Raw genomic sequence first — 21183 nt, 5'->3', positions numbered from 1 at the left:
ACCGGAAAGGAAGTGACACTACCCTGCAAGAACAAAGGCGCGTCGCGTGCCTAACAGTGACAGTTCACGGCGGCACGCTAGGGCCGCGTTGGGGCACTGCTGTTGTTTTAATGTTCACTTCTTAAACAATTCTTTTTGAGCCTGAAAAATAAAACCAGCCACCGAAAAAGTGAACATCACTCACAATACAGACCTCCGTCTCTCCACGCAGAGGTGTGCAGACGAGAGAGGCTCCGGAAGTCTCTTCCCTGCTCCCCAGGCCCCCACCTTCCGGGTAGGGGGCTCCTATGTAGGCGACAGCTCCCACAGAAGCCGCACCACACAGGACTTCCTATCTCCTGATAGGGCTCAAGTAATTAGACCTGTAAATTACACCTCAAGAGGAGTTTATAAATTTGATAAATGCATAAACTGTTTTAGCAGTGTCAATGCGGGGCCTAGCAACTGACCTCAATTCTTAGAGTGACAAAGAAAGATGACTCTATCCACTTAAAATTCTATGCTCTGTGACCAGCCAGCAGGGCCTCTCACAGAAATCAGTCTGAAAGGCCCATCGTAAGACTGAAAAATGAAAATGGCTGCCGGCCGGAGGAGTCAGGCCTCATCATTTGCAATTCTGTCACCATCAGCGGAAGGCAGGAAATCACGGGCAAAATGCTTTTACCTTTCTGGTTGCTTCTACCTTGAATTCTTCAATTCAAATTTAGCACTAAAATACCTATGAAATGCTAGCATTCTATTTTCGTAGTCTTCCGAGGGGGATGCAGAGTAGCGGCCGGGTTCGGATGCCGGTTCTATTCACCGGCGGCCATGCGGCCTCATCTGTAAAATGGGGACAATAATGGCATCTTCCTGGCAGAATTAATATATGTACAGCTCTGAGACTACCGTCTGGGACACGGTATCCACTGGGAGGTAATTCTTTTGATCTCATGTTAAAGATAATTTTTTCTTACACGGAAAAAACCCTTTTCTACTCAAAAACTACGCCTCGATTTTTCATTATTTTGGGGGCTCAGCTTAACAGCAGAGAGTATGAAGAAGGTTTCTTTTCCCCAAAGAACAGGAATCCTGTTCAAAAAAACTGTCTTTCAAACAATTCTGTTCTAAACCCAGGTCGTTGTAACCACTCGATTTCAAACCTAAAACAATCCCATACCACAAAAGTGAACCTTCACCCTAATTCCTAAAAACTTCAATCCTTAATCAAGTGGTAATGAGTCATTTTAAGGCATAAGAAAAAATTCACTACAGAATTTTCATTTGCTGCTAAAGCAAAACAAGGCCAGGGGGAAATATCTTATACAGAATTATTAAATTCTGAGATTTCTAAGTCCTAGAGATAAGCCTGCCATGTGAAAATTATGAGGTTCTCAATAGGTGCTATAAAATAATGAGATTATCTGATAGTGCACACAAACCTGATATCCTACATAATGGAAACCTTTATTAACAAAGATCCCAGAGTTTAATTAAATACTTAAAGAAAAACACATATGCCGCCATAATACACATATCCAGGAAAAGTTTACATAAGAATTTTAAGTTTTAAATGGGTTAGACAGCTTATTTTTAACTCAGAAAAGTTGCAAAACTGTCACTCTTTAAGAATGGATATATTAAGGGTTCAACATGTGACCTTTAGAGTTTACTTGGGAATGCAGAGATAGGTAATTAAAATAAATTGTGCAAACATATATTACATCAATCTGCACAAATTATAAATTCAATGATGCATTAGTACTGTGTTCAGTGCAATCAAAACATTATCAGTTACTCTCACTGCTACTAATGCTCATGCTCCTAAGTGAAATGTGTTGTAAAATCCGGCAGAATGGGCTGGATAGAGACTATCGTGCACTCGTCGGATGAATAAGCAGTCCTTAATTAGCCCATCAGGTTAAGTGCGAGCATTAATGGGCCTTTCCTAAAGTCTAGCTTGACATCTCTCTCCAAACATGGCCAAGAAGAAAGTTCCATTAGCAATATTAATACAAGCTTAGTTGATCATTTTCATTCAATTAACTTCTTTCAATTAAATAGATAGCTTGACAAAAGCAGTGATAAAAGACCTGGAGGGACAGCTGATGATTTGAGCCGCACATTAGTGCGCGAGGGGTCGCGGGTATCAAACGGACTGTAAATCCAGCATTCAATTTGGAAAATGCACTTCTGCTCCCACTCCCTTAATGAGCGATTTTAGCTGACTGGATGTGTTTGCTGCAGAAATTTCATGGCAAGTCAAGCACCCTTTATCTTTTCTTTTTTTCTACCCTCAGTGATACTCGCACTGGTGGGGATTTCCTGCCAGCATTCCAGCCACGGCAACCTGTAACTTCTCTTTGGGCATGGGTAAAAATGAAGATATCCTAAAATAATTTACATGCAACTTACATTACATTAATGACTTTATCACACCTTTTTTTTTTTAAATGTTTTTGTTGTTGTTGTTGTTGTTTTTAATTTTTGAGACAGAGAGAGAGTGTGAGCAGGGGAGGGGGCAGAGAGAGGAGACACAGAATCCGAAGCAGGCTCCAGGCTCTGAAGTGTCAGCACAGAGCCCGACGTGGGGCTTGAACTCACGAACCATGAGATCATGATCAGAGCCGACGTCGGAGGTTTCACCGACTGAGCTACCCAGGTGCCCCTTATCCCACTTTTCTTAATCAATTTCTCAAGAGATTAAAAAAAAAAAAAAATCTGTAGAGATCTTTTGGTGAAAAATGAAAATGAAAATATTTTAAAATTTTATTTATACTTCCTCCGGTCACTAAAAGTACTTAGAGCACCTTATAAATGATGCATGTAACAATGTAAATACAAGGTTTTAAAAGAAGGCAAATGTAAAATGAAAATGAATTTTCTTCATTTAAAAAAGTTTTGCAAATTAAGAACGATGCCGGATGCCAACCTGTCCTTCTGTTTTTATGAAATGAATCAAGTCAGGACACGTTTGCACACTGTGTGACCTCCTAAACACACACACACACACACACACACACACACACACACCCGCATATTCTGTACCTTAAATAACTGAATCCATCGCTTCTGTTCCATTTGTATACACTGTTGCATTTCAGAATTAGTCGTAACCCCAATACTTTGAAATGCTGTAATATACTCTTCTCGAACTTCTGGCTTGGTCTCTGGGTAAGCCAACTTGATGATCCCTAGGCACGCATCTCGAAGGCATCGAGACAACATTATCAGCTCTTCTAGGGTAAAAGGCATCGTTGACGATTGTCTCTGACCTACGACTGAGAAACACAGTTCAATATTCTATCATACTTGTTTTTTCTCATTTCTCAACACAGTGAGAGGCTTACGAGGTTTAAAACTTTTCTATCATCTATGCAAACAGACAGGCGGCGAAGCCAAAAAAACCCAGATTCCTCGAAACTCTTACCTTCTATGGGGTCCCCAAAGAACTCACTGTCATGTATGGAAATCAGCGAGTGGCTGAACAAAGAGCTGAACAGGTAGAAGACAGGGATGACTCGACTGGAGTCTTCCAAAGACATAGGGGAGCCCCGAGATATCACCTGCAGCAGTGGCACCATCGACCTTGAAATGGGAGCAAAAAGAACCACCATGACTTGAAGGTTACTCTTCATCTGGGAATGAGTTAAGACAGGCCGTCAGACAAGCATAATCAGGGAAAGGAACATTCCCACTAGCAACTGAACTACTTCAAGGGAAGGCAAGTCCTTCTAACAACATGGGTTCGTAAATAACTCAAATTAAAAAGCAGGACACAACCCACCACTCCTTACTAATGTTCCTGCCACCGCGATCAACTGGACGAATCCAGTCACCGAGCGAGCCGGCGGTCCCCAGAGAGAGGTCACAGTAAGTAACGCCGCTGTTCAAGACACAGACTTTATTTCTATGTTGAAAACCGTCCCCTTTCTCCCCTCTCTACTTAACGGATTTAACAAAGTATCAAGTTGGTCTCATGAAAAATTTACCCAGTGACTTACATTTGGGAACATTCAAAACGGCCGAGTATTGAACCCTGACCAGAACCTTCAGGAAGAAAGGTTCCCCTCTTCTGTGCTGGGCCTTGTTTCCACTCCGCAAGTTTCCTCACCAGCTCCCGTTAGCGCCCCTGCTTGTACCAGGAGGGCTGATCTCAAGTAAGGCCGTCTGCGGGGCGCCCCAGAGTCTCTGTCACGGGTCAGGAGCTGAGAGCTACTACATTTACTTCTGCCACCTGGAACCTGTCCCGTCCTCTCTTGGTCAAATGTGGCCCCTTGTCCTGCTGACCATCCAGTGAACGGAGGGTCACGGGTAAGCACTCCCGCGTCTATCAAGCCCCACGGTCCCCTCAGCGTGTCCCGCCAACCCTGAACAGGCAGGTGTCGTGCGTGATCACCGGCTCATCTTCAACCACGTACGTTTATACTTGAACACTTATTTCCACGAAACCACAGGTGTGAATCAGGTGAACTGTGACCAGGAATAAGGAGCCACAAATTACCAACCGGTTGCCCACCACTGCCAAGTTACGTGAGAGCCCGAAGCAGAAGGTAAGGCCAGGCAAATGTACTGTTATTCCTAGTGGGGCTCCGGTGAGCTGGCCTGAGCGGCCTGGAGCGTTAGGGTGTCCACGGGGCCCACTTCAGGGGACAGCACCGCCACCAGCAGGGCCGTGAGAACAGGGACCCAGATGTGCAGCGTGAACTCTGCTGTCCCGCAGAAGAAACACAGCCTGAGCGAGCCGTCCTGCTGTGTGTACCCACAGCACTCGACAGCAGCTCGGTGAAGTGATGGATGTAAGGGGTCTGTCCAAAATAAAAACGCAGTGAGGACGTGCCACAAGGGACAGAGTACAAGCATCCTACCTCGTGGCCAAAGCCAGATGACAAAGAAAGGCTCTTTATGTTAGCATACAAGAGGCGTGGGGGCGCCCTTTGAACCGGCCAGTCCTCCTCCTCCCCAGGGACCCCCCACCCCCCAAACCTAGTCCTGGGCCATTCACACAGTAAAATCGTGCTGACGTACAGCAGGAAGAAAGTTTAACGTCACATGTTTTGTTGTATTAATAAAAATGGATTGTATCTTTTGGTTCCCTTGCAGAGCTCCCCAAAGAACAGATGACAGTGACGGGCAGATGCTGTTTTGGGGGACACAGGACAGGTCGAGTTCAGGGCTACAAGGTGGAGAAGGTATTTCCTGAACCTGGAAGAGTGAGACACCAGCTTCCAGCTGTTAGCCTGTCAGCAGTCCCCGCCCTTACTCGCCACCACCGGTCACACACGTATGCGCCAGCACACGTAAGATGCTGACACGCGTTCCCTAAAGGAGAGGAGGGCGACTATTCAACATGAGCTGCTTTTTTCTCCTTGACCCCCATAAGGTAAGCAAAAGGAATGAATCATCTTCATTTTAATGACAGAAACTGTGGCTGGCAAGAAGGGTCAGATGTGTGCCTCTGGTCCCCTCCAGCAGACACGTTTCTTGATTCTCTGCTGACCGTTCTTTTGGCCGTAAACACTGACTCAGGTATTCCTCTAAAAACAGGTCAATCACAAAGACTTATGTGCAAATAAAAAGTCCATAATTTACTGTAATGGAAAAGACACTGGTTCAGAACTTGGAGAGCTGGCTGCCGCACGAGCATCGCTGGGGCCACGGGTGACCCCTCCCCTCTGGACACGCCCTCTGGACGAGGCTCCCACCCCGGGCTGCAGCAACCACTCCTCCTTGGATCAAGGTTTCTCTGCTACAGAAGTTTCTACTGAATGTTTCCTGCCTAAAATGAGGTTGGTTTTTTAATATATATATATATATATATATATATATATATATATATATATATATATATATATTTTTTTTTTTTTTATGGCTTTGGTGGAAGGTTTATTGTTGTTCTTTGTTTTCTTAACAGAAAAGGTAGGGAAGGAGCACCTGGCTGGCTCAGTCGGTAGAGCATGCTAAAGTATCTTTTTAAGTTTATTCACTTTGAGGAGAGCGAGAGGGAGAACATGCACAGGGGAAGGGCAGAAAGGGAGACAGAGAGAGAATCCCAAGCCAGCTTCATGCCGTCAGCGCAGAGCCTGACTTGGGGCTCGATCCCATGAACTATGAGGTCATGACCTGAGCCGAAATTGAGAGACGCTTAACCAACTGAGCCACCCAGGCCCCTCACCTAAAACAAGTTTTAAGAGCAATACTTAGACTACTGTCAGTACTACTTACTACTGGTGTCAGTGTGACAAGAATTCATAATGAGAACAGTCCCCACAGAGTTAGAGACCACGAGGCACCATGCCAGCCTCGGGGTCAGAGAAATGACCGCCCAGGCTGTGACCCGGCAAAGCCCCTCCCACGATGGTAAAGGGATGTCTCACAACAAAGACAAGCCAGCCAGCCACGTGGTCGTTTGGGGTCAGCTGCACCCCAATCACCCAGGAGCCTGTGAGGTCACAGACCCCTGGGCTTCTAACCCAGGCCGGCGACACTCGGGGGTCACAAAGAAATGTACGTTTTCACACGCTCGTCATGACCCTTAGAACTCAGAGGTCCCAGTGGAAGTCTTGCTATGAAACGATTTCCAAGCTAACTCAATGCCAGTTTCAGGAAAATCAGGTATTTAAATTTTACATTTTACTCCAGTGGTAAATTCAAGAAACTTACAGATTATTAACACAATCCTAGTACGTATCCCATCATAAGTTTCTTGAGGGACTTTAATTCAATATGGAAAATGAAACCCAAATTCTCCAACTGGCTTCTAAGAAATGAGTTTTAAAACTTTTGTGAAATTCACCAACTTAGAAAGTAGTATTAGCAGTTTGCTATAATTAATAACACCTCATTTTCCTTCACACCACGACCCCACCTCCTTACAAGCCAGACACTGTGCACCCCAGGCGGCCGTCAGGCACAGCGCGGGCCAGGGCAGGTCGCTAAGCTGAAACACTCAGAGCCCGAAGATCACTTCCTGCCCCAGCGATCCCTGATCTTTTGCGCTAAACAAACCTGTCATGTGCCAAGGCCGGCACGGCTGTAAGTGGCTGAAAGGCACCAAAAAACTAAACCAAACACACATGAAAGCCCTACATTTTTATCTGAGAAGGAAAGGATGTAAAAGAATTTCTCTAGACACTAAGGCATCCAAGGTTCTCTCCCATCTCAGCCGCTCCTCCCTGTTCATGTCACCTCTAGGAGTGTCATCAGCTGCTGCGGGATCATTATAAGCTCCCTCTGCTCACTCCAGATGCAGTAACATTAAACGAAGAAAACCAAGTATGTCACTTAAAGTAAAACTATCAACGAACTGACATCCCCTCTTATTGTAAGACTAGCTTGTACAGATGCCTCGCATACGGTCTCCTGCTGCCCAGGAGGTGACCGGGAGACAAAGGCAGCAAACATGGTCGTCCTTTCTCTGTGTGTCACCACCTGACACCTCACAGACCAGCCCGGTGCATGTCTGCATTTTGCGCACCTCATCCTCACTCACCAAAAACTGTTTCAACTTCCTGTCGAAGGGAGGGGGAAAGGGAAGGGAGAGGGGAGGGAAGGGAAGGGAAGGGAAGGGAAGGGAAGGGAAGGGAAGGGAAGGGAAGGGAAAGGGCAGAGTGGGGCGGGGGGAGAGAGACAGAGAGAGGCGGGCAATGCCAAGGCAATGCCTTCCAAACTCTCGCCCTGAAGGTGAAATGTGTCTGTCCTTCGTCAGGAGAGGCCAGACAGGCTGCAGGCTGCTGTAACTGCCAGCACAGTGAGCTGCATTCTGGAAGTGCAGTCTCTGGTTGCCTGAGCCACACACTTCATTTTCGCTGTTACGGCAGAGAGGGATTGGCAGAGAGGGGTTAGCGCGGACTCCTGATGGAGGAGAGATTCGATGGACGCCAGGCTGCGTCAGCTCACCATGAAGGATGTGTGAACATTAAATTCTCTGCTTAGTACACATCCAATTAAAATGTGTATACTAAAGATTCTAGAACTTAAGTTACATGCCGATTCATATAAGAAAAATCATGGGGGAGGGGAAGGAAAAAAAGAAGTTAGGGAGGGAGGGAGCCAAACCATAAGAGACCCTTAAAAACTGAGAATAAACTGAGGGTTGGTGGGGGGTGGGAGGGAGGGGAGGGTGGGTGATGGCCATTGAGGAGGGCACCTTTTGGGACGAGCACTGGGTGTTGTATGGAAACCAATCTGACAATAAATTTCATATTAAAAAAAAAAAAAAGAAAGAAAAACCTAATGACACAAACAACAGTTTCAAAAAGCAACTTCTATAATATTTTACGTTTTAATGTCTGTAATGGTGTTAAATTTGCTTCAGCTCTATATTTTCACTACCAAAAATATATGAAAGTCATATGGAGCAAAGAAATATCAAGCCTGTGGTTTAAAAAAAATGACTAGGATTTTAAAAACAAATGTACTTTCAAATAAAGCCATCCGCTTAATACATACAGATAACTGTAAATTAGGCATTAATTTCTTTTTATAAAATTGAGACCATCTAGAATTTTTCTTACATAAAATAGTACTTTAAAATACCATCTTACAGTATCTTTATCAGGTCACGACTTCCCACGTGCTTCAAGTTAAGCTCAATTTATAAGTCCGCGTAGCACATACCCTGTGATCGTCCGTGTTGTCATAGAAGATATGAGAAACCACAGGTGTCTCAGAAACCTGGCATTAAAGGCTAAACTGTAGAGAAGCCTAAAAAGGAATGGGGGTAAAAAAGTGAGAATAAGTTTATATTCATTCAATATATTTCTTCAAAATTAAAGAAAGCTATAAACAAAAGATAAATGTACAATTCAGAAAACGTCTGTATTAACCCACAAACAGCATGCTTCCCACCCCAGGCTGCTGGCTGAGTGTGACCGGGAGTCACTGGTTGAGTCCCAGACGCCATCGGTCCACGTGCAAGCTCCAGAGCAACGGTCCTGCACCAAGAGAAGGACACGGGCTGCTTCAGAGCAAATACCATGTGTTACTAACGTATATTTAACACTTTGAAACCGCTGCCTCGTTTGAAGTCATCATTCTTGAAACAAACATATAAATATGTGTTTTTTAACGTTAACTAACATGTCAAAATTCAAATGGGGCGCCTGGGTGGCTCCGTCGGTTAAGCATCAGACTTGATTTCGGCTCAAGTCATGATCTGACGGTTTGCGGGATCAAGCCCCACATGGGGCTCTCCCTCTCTGCCTTTCCCCTGCATGTGCACACGCGCACACACACTCTCAAAACAAGTAAACAAACAAAAATAAATAAAAGTATATTTTAAAGGTTTCTAAAAACCCTCCCGTATAATATCGACTTGATTAAAAAGCCTAAAAACCTTTGGGGACAAAGGCAGAGGCTTACCGAACTCTAACTCCATGGTGTACAGTGCCTGTGTGTAATAGGACATACCTGCTCATCACAGTGTGGTAATCAGAAAAAAAACGTGCATAAAACAGTTTTAGAAGTGTAGGAGTCAAAAATTACATTTCAAACTTGTGGAATTAAATGACAGTAAAAATGGTTTAGGATAGTAGGAAAACGGGGTTTTAAGAAAGGAATGTCACCTTACTTTAGAATCATCTTAGAACAAGAAAGTAGAAGGGCAAAAACAAAGGTGGTTTTTGCAGAACCAAGGAACATAAACGTGGTCAGCGGCATGAGAGGACACGTTAGGGAGGATTCTGGAAGGAGAATGTGCAGATGAAGCTCCTAGGAGAGCAGAACCCCACGTTTCAAGTGCCTGTGGACCAAGCACCAGTCCTACACCTGCTGGGTGGGGTGCCAAAGCTCACACTGAGTCACCTCCGAGCCGGAATCCGACCCCAATTTGTGAAGCCGGCTCATGGCAAGAACCAGTGCCAGACTCCGGAGTAACAGAGGGCCCTTCGGTCTCCTCAGGGGTGTGGCCACAAGCCCCAGCGGCCCCCCGAGACCACTTCTACTTCTCCTAAGAAACGACCACGAACAACGAGGGGCGCCTGGGGAGGGGGCTGTCGGTTAAGCGTCCGACTCTTGATTTCAGCTCGGGTCATGATCCCACGATTCGTGAGATCGAGCCCCAGGTCGGGCTCTGCGCTAATGAAGAGAGCTCTCTCTCCGGGTGCTCCCTCCCCCCTGCCCCTCCCTGGCTCATTCTCTCTCTCTCTCAAAACAGATAAATAAGCTTAAAAAAATAGTGCCTGCTCCATCTCTGAGACATTTAAAATGCTTACCACACACCTAACACGTGAAGAGTGTTAAATGTTGACTTTCCTGCCTTTACGGACTTTCACAGACTATGAAGGATGTCCAAACAACCACATGTAAAACAAAGAGAGAAGAAAGCTACAAAAAACCCAAACTTACAGCACAGAAGAATTCTAGAAGGTCATATTTGCTCGCCTTGTTAGTTCTTTCAAAAATACATTATCTAGTGTAATTTTACTGATAGCAACAAGATTACTTAAAATCGTGTTAAATATAAATACTGAAACTCGAGCACGTCAGAAATGTGAGAGATTCCGTATTTTCATCTCGTGTCTCCTTTGCTCTTCTCTCTTAAGAGCAACACAACGACACAGCCAAAGAGCATTGGCAACATTTCCTGCTATCTTCCCACAGACACCCAGACTTAACACCCTGGGACAGATCTCCAGATACGAGGTGTGCACACACAAGCAGAAAGGCATCTCCCAGACACCGTCTGACAGCGCAGTCCCCCTTACGACTATCATTACCATCTTTCCACATAAAGATCTATGCTTCTGAAACAACACCATTTTAATGGCCACATGGCAAACGTTGCATTTCAGATTTAACTTTGAAAGAACTGCATTACCTAAATTAATCAGTAGGCAAAAATAAAACAAATTATTAAACATGTTTATAAATTACAGAGGTGCCTGGGTGGCTCAGTCAGTTAGGCGTCTGACTCTTGATTCCAGCTCAGGGCATGATCTCATGGTTGTGAGGGCTCCTCGCTGACAGTGAGAAGCCTGCCTGGGATTCCCCCGCCCTGCTCACACTCTCTCGCGCTCTCTCTAAATAAATAAATAAACATTTTACAGAAACATTTTTATAAATCACCGAAGGTTATTTAGTTTGGGGCTTTACTGCTAAAAGGTAAGGAAGTAACATGTTCTTTATGTAAACTGGGATATATTCCAAATTACCCATGAAGTTTTATTTAGCTGAGATAAACCTATGAGTTAATTAGTAAAGGGCAACATTTTCAACCCAGGTCATAAATTCAGGCCTGTTGTCTGCAGGACTATTAAGTTATTAAAGAGGACACAGTGGGGGACACCAGCTCACACACAGGCAGGAAAGGCATTCTCAGACACCTCCTCCGCACATAAAGGTGTCACAGGTAAAAGAAATATGACAAGTCACCACCCAGAGTCCATTCGCCTCTTGTAGACACAGGTACAGACGTAGTGCTTTTCCTGCTGAAAGTATCACGTTATGGACAAGAGTAGTATTAAAATACATACGTAACGTTTCACCCCCGAGAAAATATAAGATTGAAAATAAATTCTAAATTTCCTTAATTATTATAAAAGTTTTAAGGCGTATTTCAGTTTGAGGCAACTTGCCAAAAAAGTTTTCTTCACAAACCAAAAACTCAGAATCAAGAGAAGCTTCAGGCATGCAGCTCTATTAACGTTCCAGTGCTAAGACCACACAGGTTTACACAGACCATTCCCCTCTTCCTGACAACTGCTTTTATTTAAAATTGAACAGACTGAACTTTCCCTCATACTACAGTCTCATTAAAATGGGGGAAGGGGCACCTGGGTGTCTCAGTCCGTTAGGTGTCCGACTTCGATCTCACAGCTCGTGGGTTCGAGCCCCGCATCGGGCTCTGTGCTGACAGCTTAGAGCCTGGAGCCTGCTTCGGATTCTGTGTCTCCCTCTCTCTCTGCCCCTAACCCACTCACACTCTGTCTCTATCAAAAAATGGATAAACGTTAAAAAAACATTTTTTTTTTAAAGATGGGGGAAAACACGGGCGCCTGGGTGGCTCGGTCGGTTAAGCATCCGACTCGGCTCAGGTCATGATCTCACAGCTCGTCGGTTCGAGCCCCGCATCAGGCTCTGTGCTGACAGCTTAGAGCCTGGAGCCTGCTTCGGATTCTGTGTCTCCTTCTCTCTGCCCCTCCTCTGTTCCTGCTCTATCTCTCTCTCAAAAATAAACAAACGTCAATAAAATAAAATAAAATAAAATAAAATAAAATAAAATAAAATAAAATAAAACTGGGAAAACAGCATTAATGACCTTCAGTGCTTTCCTTATCATTCCTTAGCACCACTCTTAAAAAATACACTCAGGAAGATCAACATAGCCTTCATGTGTGCTTTTGCCAAGTTGACTTGTATTTCCTGTGAATCAATTATCACTCATAACAATTTAGAAAATTCTTAGAAGTTTCAAAACTCACTCACTGCTAAATTTGACCAAATCAACACCACTTTATTAACTAGATGTGTCTAACAATAACTACTATCAATTTCTTTATAATCTATACATGACTTCAAAATAGATTTAATAATAAAATCATTATGTGCTGAAATGTTTAGAAGCTCACAAATCTTATTTGACTTTCACAACAGAAAATTTTAACATGAATCAGTAGCAAATTAAATGTATTGATTATACAGAAAATATCATTGATAATAAAAGCAAGCATGAAGTCACAGGCAAAAAATAAATTTGTTTCTCTGTAGGGAGATAACCTCAGTATTTTCAAAAGAAATGATAAAAATGCATTTACAAAAACAAGAACAGCATAATCTAAACTATAAAATAGAACACAAATCTGTTATTTTTTTCCACTGAAGTCATGTGCAGAATCATTCTATTTCAAATTATTACATATATGAGCTTATGAATCAGAGCTAAGGAGTGTGTTATCACACCCAGAAAACTGATGAGGCAACAGCCATGCATTTTCAGAGCACACAATTAGCTACATCACAACCATTAATAACATAAGACACAATTAAGCTGGCTCATTCTATCAGTTTTTCTTAGAAAAATCAAGCACAGGGGCACCTGGGGGGCTCAGTCAGTGGAGCATCCGACTTCAGCTCAGGTCACAATCTCACAGTTCATGAATTTGAGCCACACATCGGGCTTTGTGCTGACAGCTCAGAGCCTGGAGCCTGCTTCCGATTCTGTGTCTCCTCCCACTCTCTGCCCCTCCTCCTTGCTTGTGCTCTCTCAAAAATAAATAAAATGTTGGGGCGCCTGGGTGGCGCAGTCGGTTAAGCGTCCGACTTCAGCCAGGTCACGATCTCGCGGTCCGTGAGTTTGAGCCCTGCGTCAGGCTCTGGGCTGATGGCTCAGAGCCTGGAGCCTGTTTCCAATTCTGTGTCTCCCTCTCTCTCTGCCCCTCCCCCGTTCATGCTCTGTCTCTCTCTGTCCCAAAAATAAATAAACGTTGAAAAAAAAAATTTAAAAAATAAAAAAAAATATATAAAATGTTTAAAAAAATTTATATATATATATATAAAAAAAAGAAAAAAAATCAAGCACATGTCGCAATAAAATTGATCTGGGAGGCCTTAGGATTTGATGTCTTTACAAGAAAACCACAGGCAAATTATAATATCAACCTTTGTGATCTCTAAGGCATTATCTTTAAAACTTCATTTCAAAGGTTTTAGAAATCCATGGAACAGGAGAGCTAAGCCCCAAGAACTAGCCTGTCTGCATACCCGGACTGTAAGCCTACCTCCTGACATCAGTACTTTACCAGAAGTATCGACCCTAAAATGAAAATTTCACTGCAAGCTGGAATTACAGGTGACATCTTACTAAATAACTCAGGAAGGCTTCTTTTTTTTTAAAAAAAAAAGTTTATTTTATTCCTTTTGAGAGAGACAGAGACAGCATGGGGGGGGGGGGACGGAGAGAGAGAGAGGGAGAAAGACAATCTGAAGCAGGCTCTGGACTGTCAGCGCAGAGCCCGATGTGGGGCTCAAACTCACGAACTGTAAGATCACGACCTGAGCCAAAATCAAGAGTCGGACGCTTGACCAACTGAGCCCCCCAGACGCCCCAAGAAGGCTTCTGACAGATGATCACCTTAGCATGAATCTAACAGACAATTCGGCCAGGAAAGATAAGGCACGGAGGGAAGAGGCATTCTGGACAGAGTCCAGCAGGGGCAAAAGGCGAGAGGCGTGAAACTCGGTGGAGGCAAGGCCACACAAGCATGGTTGGGGCAAAAGCATTTTGTAGCTACAAATAAAGTTAGAGAGGTAACCGAATGCTCGATAAGGAAAGGATAACGAACAAATCCATAAACTAAGGAATGTGAATTTTTCCTGAAAGCAAAGGGGACGCCAGGCGGACACCTGAGCCGGAGAGTAACAGGGTTGTGTCTCTGGCGACACGGGGCACAGAGAATACAGCAGCCACACACCACAGGGACTGAATGCATGTGGGGGATTACCAAGAAAGGAGCGAATCCAAGCCCAAGGCCACAGCAGCGCGGTCCAACAGAACTTTCTGCGATGCCGGGAAGGGTCTCTGCCGCGCAATCCGACGCGGTGGCGGCTGGCCAGCCACACGTGACTACTGAGCGCTTGAAGTGTGGCAAAAGCGGTGGGGCCGAGGAACTGGGTTTGTATTTTTATTTCATCTGAATTGAAGCGAAGTAGCCACATTTTGCTAGTGGCTCCCCAGCGTGAGCCCCAGATTTTGGAGAAAAATGCTCAACTCCATCTGAGGCAGTGTAGAATGCGCTGAGGACAGCCCCGTAAACAGTTCAACAGGAGTCTGGAGTTCCCAAACGGGGCTGAAGCCACTTCTATCACTCAGAGAAGCAAGTAAGTGGGACAAAACTGAGGAAGTGAAGAGCAAAAGAAGTGAGTCAGAGAAGTTCAGGAAACGCTGAAACACAGAGACAAAGAGGCGCCCGAGGAGGAAACAGAGAAAAAGCCCAGCAGCAAAGGAAACTTCCCGAGAACAGCATCTGCGAAGGTGATGGGTGAAGGAGGTTCAAGAAGAAAGAGGAGGAGGGGCAGACGCCGTGCAGAGGGTCACGGGAGGGGGGGATGCTGGAGGGGCAGTGGGGTGTCTCCGCTCAGCGGGGTGGGGCGCGGCCACCGACGGGCAGAAGGGCACCGTCCTCGGCTCAGCCCGCAACGCATCCGAACAACAGAACTCCATTCGATGAAAACACTAACCCACTGCCCACCAAGCCAGATTCGGAGTCAGCCAGGGTTAGAGCTGGGCGCTGGACACTGGCCGCCCCCAAGTGTCCACTTAATGCTCACTTTGCTGGGCTTACTTCTCTGGATACTGGGAGACTGACTTCTTTCTTTTCCCTCTCACCACACGGCCACTTAGTATTCACTCATTAAAAAGAGTGAATACATTTTCTTTCTTAAGATTTTATTTTACTTTTATTTTTTAATTTTAATATTTATTTATTTTTGAGAGACAGAGACAGAGAGAGAGTGTGAGTGGAGGGAGGGGCAGAGAGAGAGGGAGAAACAGAATCTGAAGCAGGTTCCAGGGTCTGAGCTGTGAGCCCAGAGCCTGACACGAGGCTCGAACTCACACTCTGTGAGATCATGACCTGAGACAAAGTCGGTCGCTCAACCGACTGAGCCACCCAGGTGCCCCAAAGATTTTATTTTTAAGTAATCTCTATACCCAACGTGGGGCTTGAACTCACAACCTGGAGATCAAGAGTTGCACACTCCACTGAGTCAGCCAGGCACCAAGAATACATTTTCTTAAGGAAAAACTAGTTTTACATCCAAATATTTATTCGAATTCCCAAGTCCACTGGTAAGATTTACAAATTTTCTCTCATAAAAGTCGGTGGCAAACTCATTTATTATGGCATTGTTAAAAATTTAAGTAATTCACATGACCTGGAACTCAAAACCGTATCAGAAAGAAATGGCAAAAAGTCCGTGCTGCCCCCGCCTTGGTCCCCAAAGCACAGCCAGACATGTGAATACTCATTTTTGTGAATTTCCTGTGTACGCGTCCAAGACTTTTCACGCAAATACAAAAATACATTCCTCCTTTTTCCACATTTCTGACACAAAAGTAGGTTATTATTTATATTCTGTATCTTCCTTTTTTTCACTTGAACATACACCTTGGAAATCTTACCACATCAATGTAAAAAGGGCTTTCATATTCCTCTAACATCCTGACAATCAGAAGAAAAAGAAGAAAAAGAAAAAAAAGAAAAAGAAGAAAAAAAAAACATCCTGACAATCAACATTAAACAGAAATTAAGACTGCAAATCCCAACCTTGAAAATAGGAGGGATTTATACAAGCCTGGGAGGCGCTGAGAGTGAGTTATCGGCCCTGGAATTTACTAATCATCTTTTAAATACCTTAAAACAACAACAACCCACAAAACCTGAAAGCGGTTAAAATCTACAACAGTTAGAGTAAGCCTATTTGCTTTCATGAGCTAAGGAAAACATTCTAAATACTTAAACCCTAATATATTTAAACCATAAATAAAATTCCTAGAGTAGTTTCTTAGAGGAAATAGGTGCTGTACTCATAAAAAAGGCTACGTATAAAGCTCCTTTGCCCATTAAACACCTTTTGGAAACAGTTCACCAGCGAACGTCAGAGCAGGGCACTGGTGCATTTAACTCCAGTAATTACTGTCCAAAGCAGTGGACTTTGTGCGACAATAAAAGCGAGCGTCCCAGTTCGGCTGCTATGATCCTCAGAACTCACATCCTGCTCTAATGCAATTAGCCTACAGAGAGCTAATTACCTAACCGAGGGGTGGCAGTCTCACTGCCCTCTTACTTCCTCCAGCAGTAATAAACACCGGGGCTAAGACAGCACCTAATTAGCTGGCTGTATTAGTGTTTACAAGGCAGTTTCAGCTGATGATGTGTTCTCTGCATACAGTTCATTTCAAAGAATGCTTTCCTAGCCAAAAGAAACAGCTCTTTTCATGTTACAGGACAGCATTTTACAAAACCGGAAGAGGATTCTTTAGGGTAACATAAATCATCTGACATAACACAAGAGTTACCAACAACAGACAGCGCCTTTCAGCAGGCCGCTGGGTGACACGGGTCCCTTAGCTCCTACCGGGGCCAGTGCGGATTTCTGCCCCACATGCTCTGTTAAATACTTTTCTGTTAAATTTTCAAGCAATCACTAACCTATCGCTCAAAGTAAAGAAAAATGTTTCCAGATTATAGGCACGCTTACCTAAACACAAAGCAGCCACATTTTAATTTGTATGTGTTGTTTTGTCCCTTCCAAAAGCTTATTTCAAAGTTTAGAAAAACAAAAATGTCAGAGTGCTGGAGTAAGTTGTCAAGGGCAAGCTGGTAAAAAGTCCTATAGGGAAGCCGAAGAGACATGTAACATACCGGGTCTACAATGCAGGCATGAGTCCAATGGGTTTGTCTGTTTGTTTGAAATAGACTTTGTTTTATTTTTATTTATTTACTTTTAAACCTTAGGTTCAAATGTTTTTTTTGTAATATTTATTTTTGAGAAAGAGAGAGAGACAGACAGAGAGTGAGCAGGGGCGGGGCAGGGCAGAGAAAGGGGGACGGAGGATCCCAAGCAGGCTCTGCGCTGACAGCATGGAGCCCGACATGGGGCTTGAACTCAAGAACCGCAAGATCATGACCTGAGCAAGTCAGACGTTTAACTGACTGAACCACTCAGGTGCCCCGATTTTATTTTATTTTATTTCATTTTATTATTTCATTTCATTTCAGAGAGAAAGAGAGAGTGCGTGAGCAGGGGAGAGGGGCAGAGGTAGAGCCAGAGAAGCCTAGGTAGGCTCCACACCTGGAGTAAAGCCCGATGTGGGGCCTGATCAATGACCCTGGGGTCACGACCTGAGCTGAAATCAAGAGCAGGACACTTAACTGACTGAGTCACCCAGGGGCCTTGAATCCAATGTCTAAAAAAGGTGGCTAAGACTAAACTCCACTTTCGCTGCCAAGATACTCTAAAAAAACAAGCTAGGGGCGCCTGGGTGGCGCAGTCGGTTAAGCGTCCGACTTCAGCCAGGTCACCATCTCGCGGTCCGGGAGTTCGAGCCCCGCGTCAGGCTCTGGGCTGATGGCTCAGAGCCTGGAGCCTGTTTCCGATTCTGTGTCTCCCTCTCTCTCTGTCCCTCCCCCGTTCATGCTCTGTCTCTCTCTGTCCCAAAAATAAATAAACGTTGAAAAAAAAAAATTTACAAACAAAAAAAAAACAAGCTTATTTACAGGCCACTTGAAAGCCTCACAGGCCAGGGAAACAGACTCACAAAGGATCAGTTGGTTTAGAAAAGAAAAACAAACTTTCATTTTTCACGAAACGCCTGCACACTTGAATATTCTGTATCATATCTTATCAGAAAGTAGCAGGCAGGGGCGCCTGGTGGGGGGCTCAGTCGGTTGAGTGTCTGACCCTCGATTTCGGCTCAGGTCACGATCTCACGGATCGTGAGTTCAAGCCCCGCATCAGGCTGACAGCGTGCAGCCTGCGTGGGATCCTCTCTCCGTTCTCTCTCTGTCCCTCCCCTGCTTGCTCTCTTTCTCTCTAAACGTTTGGTAGAATTCCCCTAGAAAGCCATCCAGCCCTGGACTCTTGTTTTTTGGGAGATTTCTGATTACGAATTCAATTTCTTTACTGGTTACAGGTCTGCTCAAAGTTTCTATTTCTTCCTATTTCAGTTTTGATAGTTTATATGTTTCTAAGAATTTGTCCACTTCTTCCAGACTACCCAACTTATTGGCATATAATTGCTCGTAATATTCTCTTATTATTGTTTGTATTTCTGCTGTGTTGGTTGCGATCTCTCCTCTTTCATTCTTGATTTTATTTACTAGGGTCCTTTCCTTCTTCTTTTTGATCAAACTGGCTAATAAGGGTTTATCAATTTTGTCAATTCTTTCAAAGAACCAGCTCCTGCTTTCACTGATCTCTTCTACTGTTTTTGTTTTTAATTTCAATAGCATTGATTTCTGGTCTAATCTTTATTATTTCCCGTCTTCTGATGGTTTGGAGTTTTATTTGCTATTCTTTTTCCAGCTCTTTAAGGTGTAAGGTTAACGTTCTCTCTCTCTCTAAATAAATAAATAAACTTTAAAAAACAGCAGATAAGGGGCACCTGGGTGGCTCAGTCGGTTAAGCATCCGACTTCGGCTCAGGTCATGATCTCACGGTTCGTGCGTTCGAGCCCCGCATGGGGCTCTGTGCTAGCAGCTCGGAGCCTGGAGCCTGCTTCAGATTCTGTGTCTCCCTGTCTCTCTGTTCCTCCCCAGCTCACACTCTGTCTGTCTGTCTCTCAAACATAAATAAAGAATAAAAACAACAACAGCACATAAAGCGGACACAGATGAAGCCCGGGGCAAACCACCGGGGGGAAGAAAGCGCACTTTGGTGTTCACATGGTGACCGCAGCGGAGACTTGCCTGACTTTGGGCACCGCCATCCGATGCTGCACCATAAGCGTGTGGCCGATGGACGCCATCAGAGCGAAGGCCTCCTCGCTGGCTGAGTCCCGCCAGACCAGGTTTAACAGGGTGTTGGTCTGCTGTTTCGTGTCCAACTTCTTCAGACACTCCTCTGTTATGTAAGGTACGGACAGCCTCCCATCCTCCTAAAACACACCAGATAAACTGCTCTAAGTGAACGACGTGTTATTAGAAATGACCCTCTACGCTCCCAACACACATAACATCTTACTTTACTTCAAGTAAAAATACAAAAGAGCCGTTACCTAAAAGTTACCCACATCACAACGAACATATCAATCTCTCTCCGAATCAAATTCTCCAGAGATCCATAGTCACTGTCTATCTTAGGCACTAATTTTGCCCAGCATAACAACACAGGAATGGTAAATGCTCAGTTTTTGCCTACCGATAGGACAATATTTTCAGTACTGACATTTTAAGAAACGTTTATTTCATATTTTTAGATGCCATTGTACTAAGCATACATGTGTGGGAAAATATTCTCATGTGACAGAACCTCCACTTTAAATCATTTAGGAGATCACAGGTTAAGCAAAAATAGGATATCAAAGAATTTATTTTTTTCTATCTTAATTTCTTTAAAGATCTGATTCACCGATTAAAATCTGAACTAAGATGTTACGCATTTACCTATTTGGGGTATTAATCAAAGATATATCTTTGTTTCATAGATGTATGCATATATCCAAGTACATATTAATATGAACATATATACACAACACTGGATATTGTTGACTGCCCTGCTTGGAAACTTAGACTGGTATAATCTATGTAATTTATAATAATCTACCAAATAAAACATTGCTTTAGATAAAAGTAATAAATTCTACCTGCCAACCTCAAATCTGTAAATAAGATGCACCTAATGAAAGGAGTTAGAACATTGGTACTATTTAGTAGTGCACACATTTGAAGTAAATTACACACAAAGAACTGAACCAATTACACAGAAACCCAAGAGTCTATAAACAGTGAAGTCTGGGGGCGCCTGGGTGGCTCAGTCAGTTAAGCATCCGACTTCGGCTCAGGTCATGATCTCACGGTTCAGGGGTTTGAGCCCCGCACTGGGCTCTGTGCCGACAGCTCGGAGCCTGGAGCCTGGAGCCTGCTTCGGATTCTGCGTCTCCCTCTCTTTCTGTTCCTCCCCTGCTCTCACTGTCTCTCTCTCTCTCTCAAAAATAAATAAAGATTAAAAAAAAAAATTAAAAAAAAAACAGTGAAGTCTGACTCTGGAAAAATCCTATTTGATCAAATTAGATTCTAAATAATTATCATAGGAAAGAAAAGGCAATGTATAAGCAGCCATCAGAAGATGTGACCCAAAAATAAAGATTTTAAGTCAGTCTGTAAGTACCTGGCCTACACCCGGGTCACTGGTTGTGAACCCAAATGTGGACAGGAAAGAAGTGATAATAACCAAGGCCAGGGAAAAATGAAGAGAAAAAGAGTGAAAAAGAAATGGAAGTACAAAGTTATATATCTAATAAAATAGACCTTGAAACCCTTGTGTATTACACAAGAAAAATAAAGTGGAGTAAAACTCCCCCCCCTCCCCCCCGAATGTAGGTAACAAAGTCAAGCTGCACTTTTTACATATTATAAAACTGTAACCACGAGCAAGTGAGCTCAGTGTTTTCTGCTTCCTGTGTCTTCATATCCCACTGTCACGTCTGTGTCCCCAGTGAGGAGGGGTTTCCTAACATCCCTCCAGCAGACAGACATAGCCCCA

At 44.0% G+C, this 21183-nt stretch overlaps 1 protein-coding gene across 2 annotated transcripts in view; it reads right to left on the bottom strand.

Moving 5' to 3' along the window:
- The window catches only part of UBE3C (ubiquitin protein ligase E3C), a 123613-nt gene that overhangs the window by 58264 nt on the left and 44166 nt on the right, over positions 1-21183 (bottom strand). For both annotated transcript variants that reach the window (XM_045496324.1, XM_045496325.1), the window contains 4 exons: positions 19389-19576; positions 8599-8685; positions 3410-3567; positions 3028-3260 (listed from right to left, as the gene is read on the bottom strand). In XM_045496324.1, the coding sequence (XP_045352280.1) occupies positions 3028-3260; positions 3410-3567; positions 8599-8685; positions 19389-19576 (666 nt within the window). The remainder of the gene's footprint in view (positions 1-3027; positions 3261-3409; positions 3568-8598; positions 8686-19388; positions 19577-21183) is intronic.

The sequence above is a fragment of the Leopardus geoffroyi genome, chromosome A2, assembly GCF_018350155.1.
Source record: "Leopardus geoffroyi isolate Oge1 chromosome A2, O.geoffroyi_Oge1_pat1.0, whole genome shotgun sequence".
NCBI classification, from domain to species: domain Eukaryota; kingdom Metazoa; phylum Chordata; class Mammalia; order Carnivora; family Felidae; genus Leopardus; species Leopardus geoffroyi.
The sequence above is the reverse complement of the archived record's forward strand: the minus strand, read 5'-3'. Positions and strand labels throughout refer to the sequence as shown.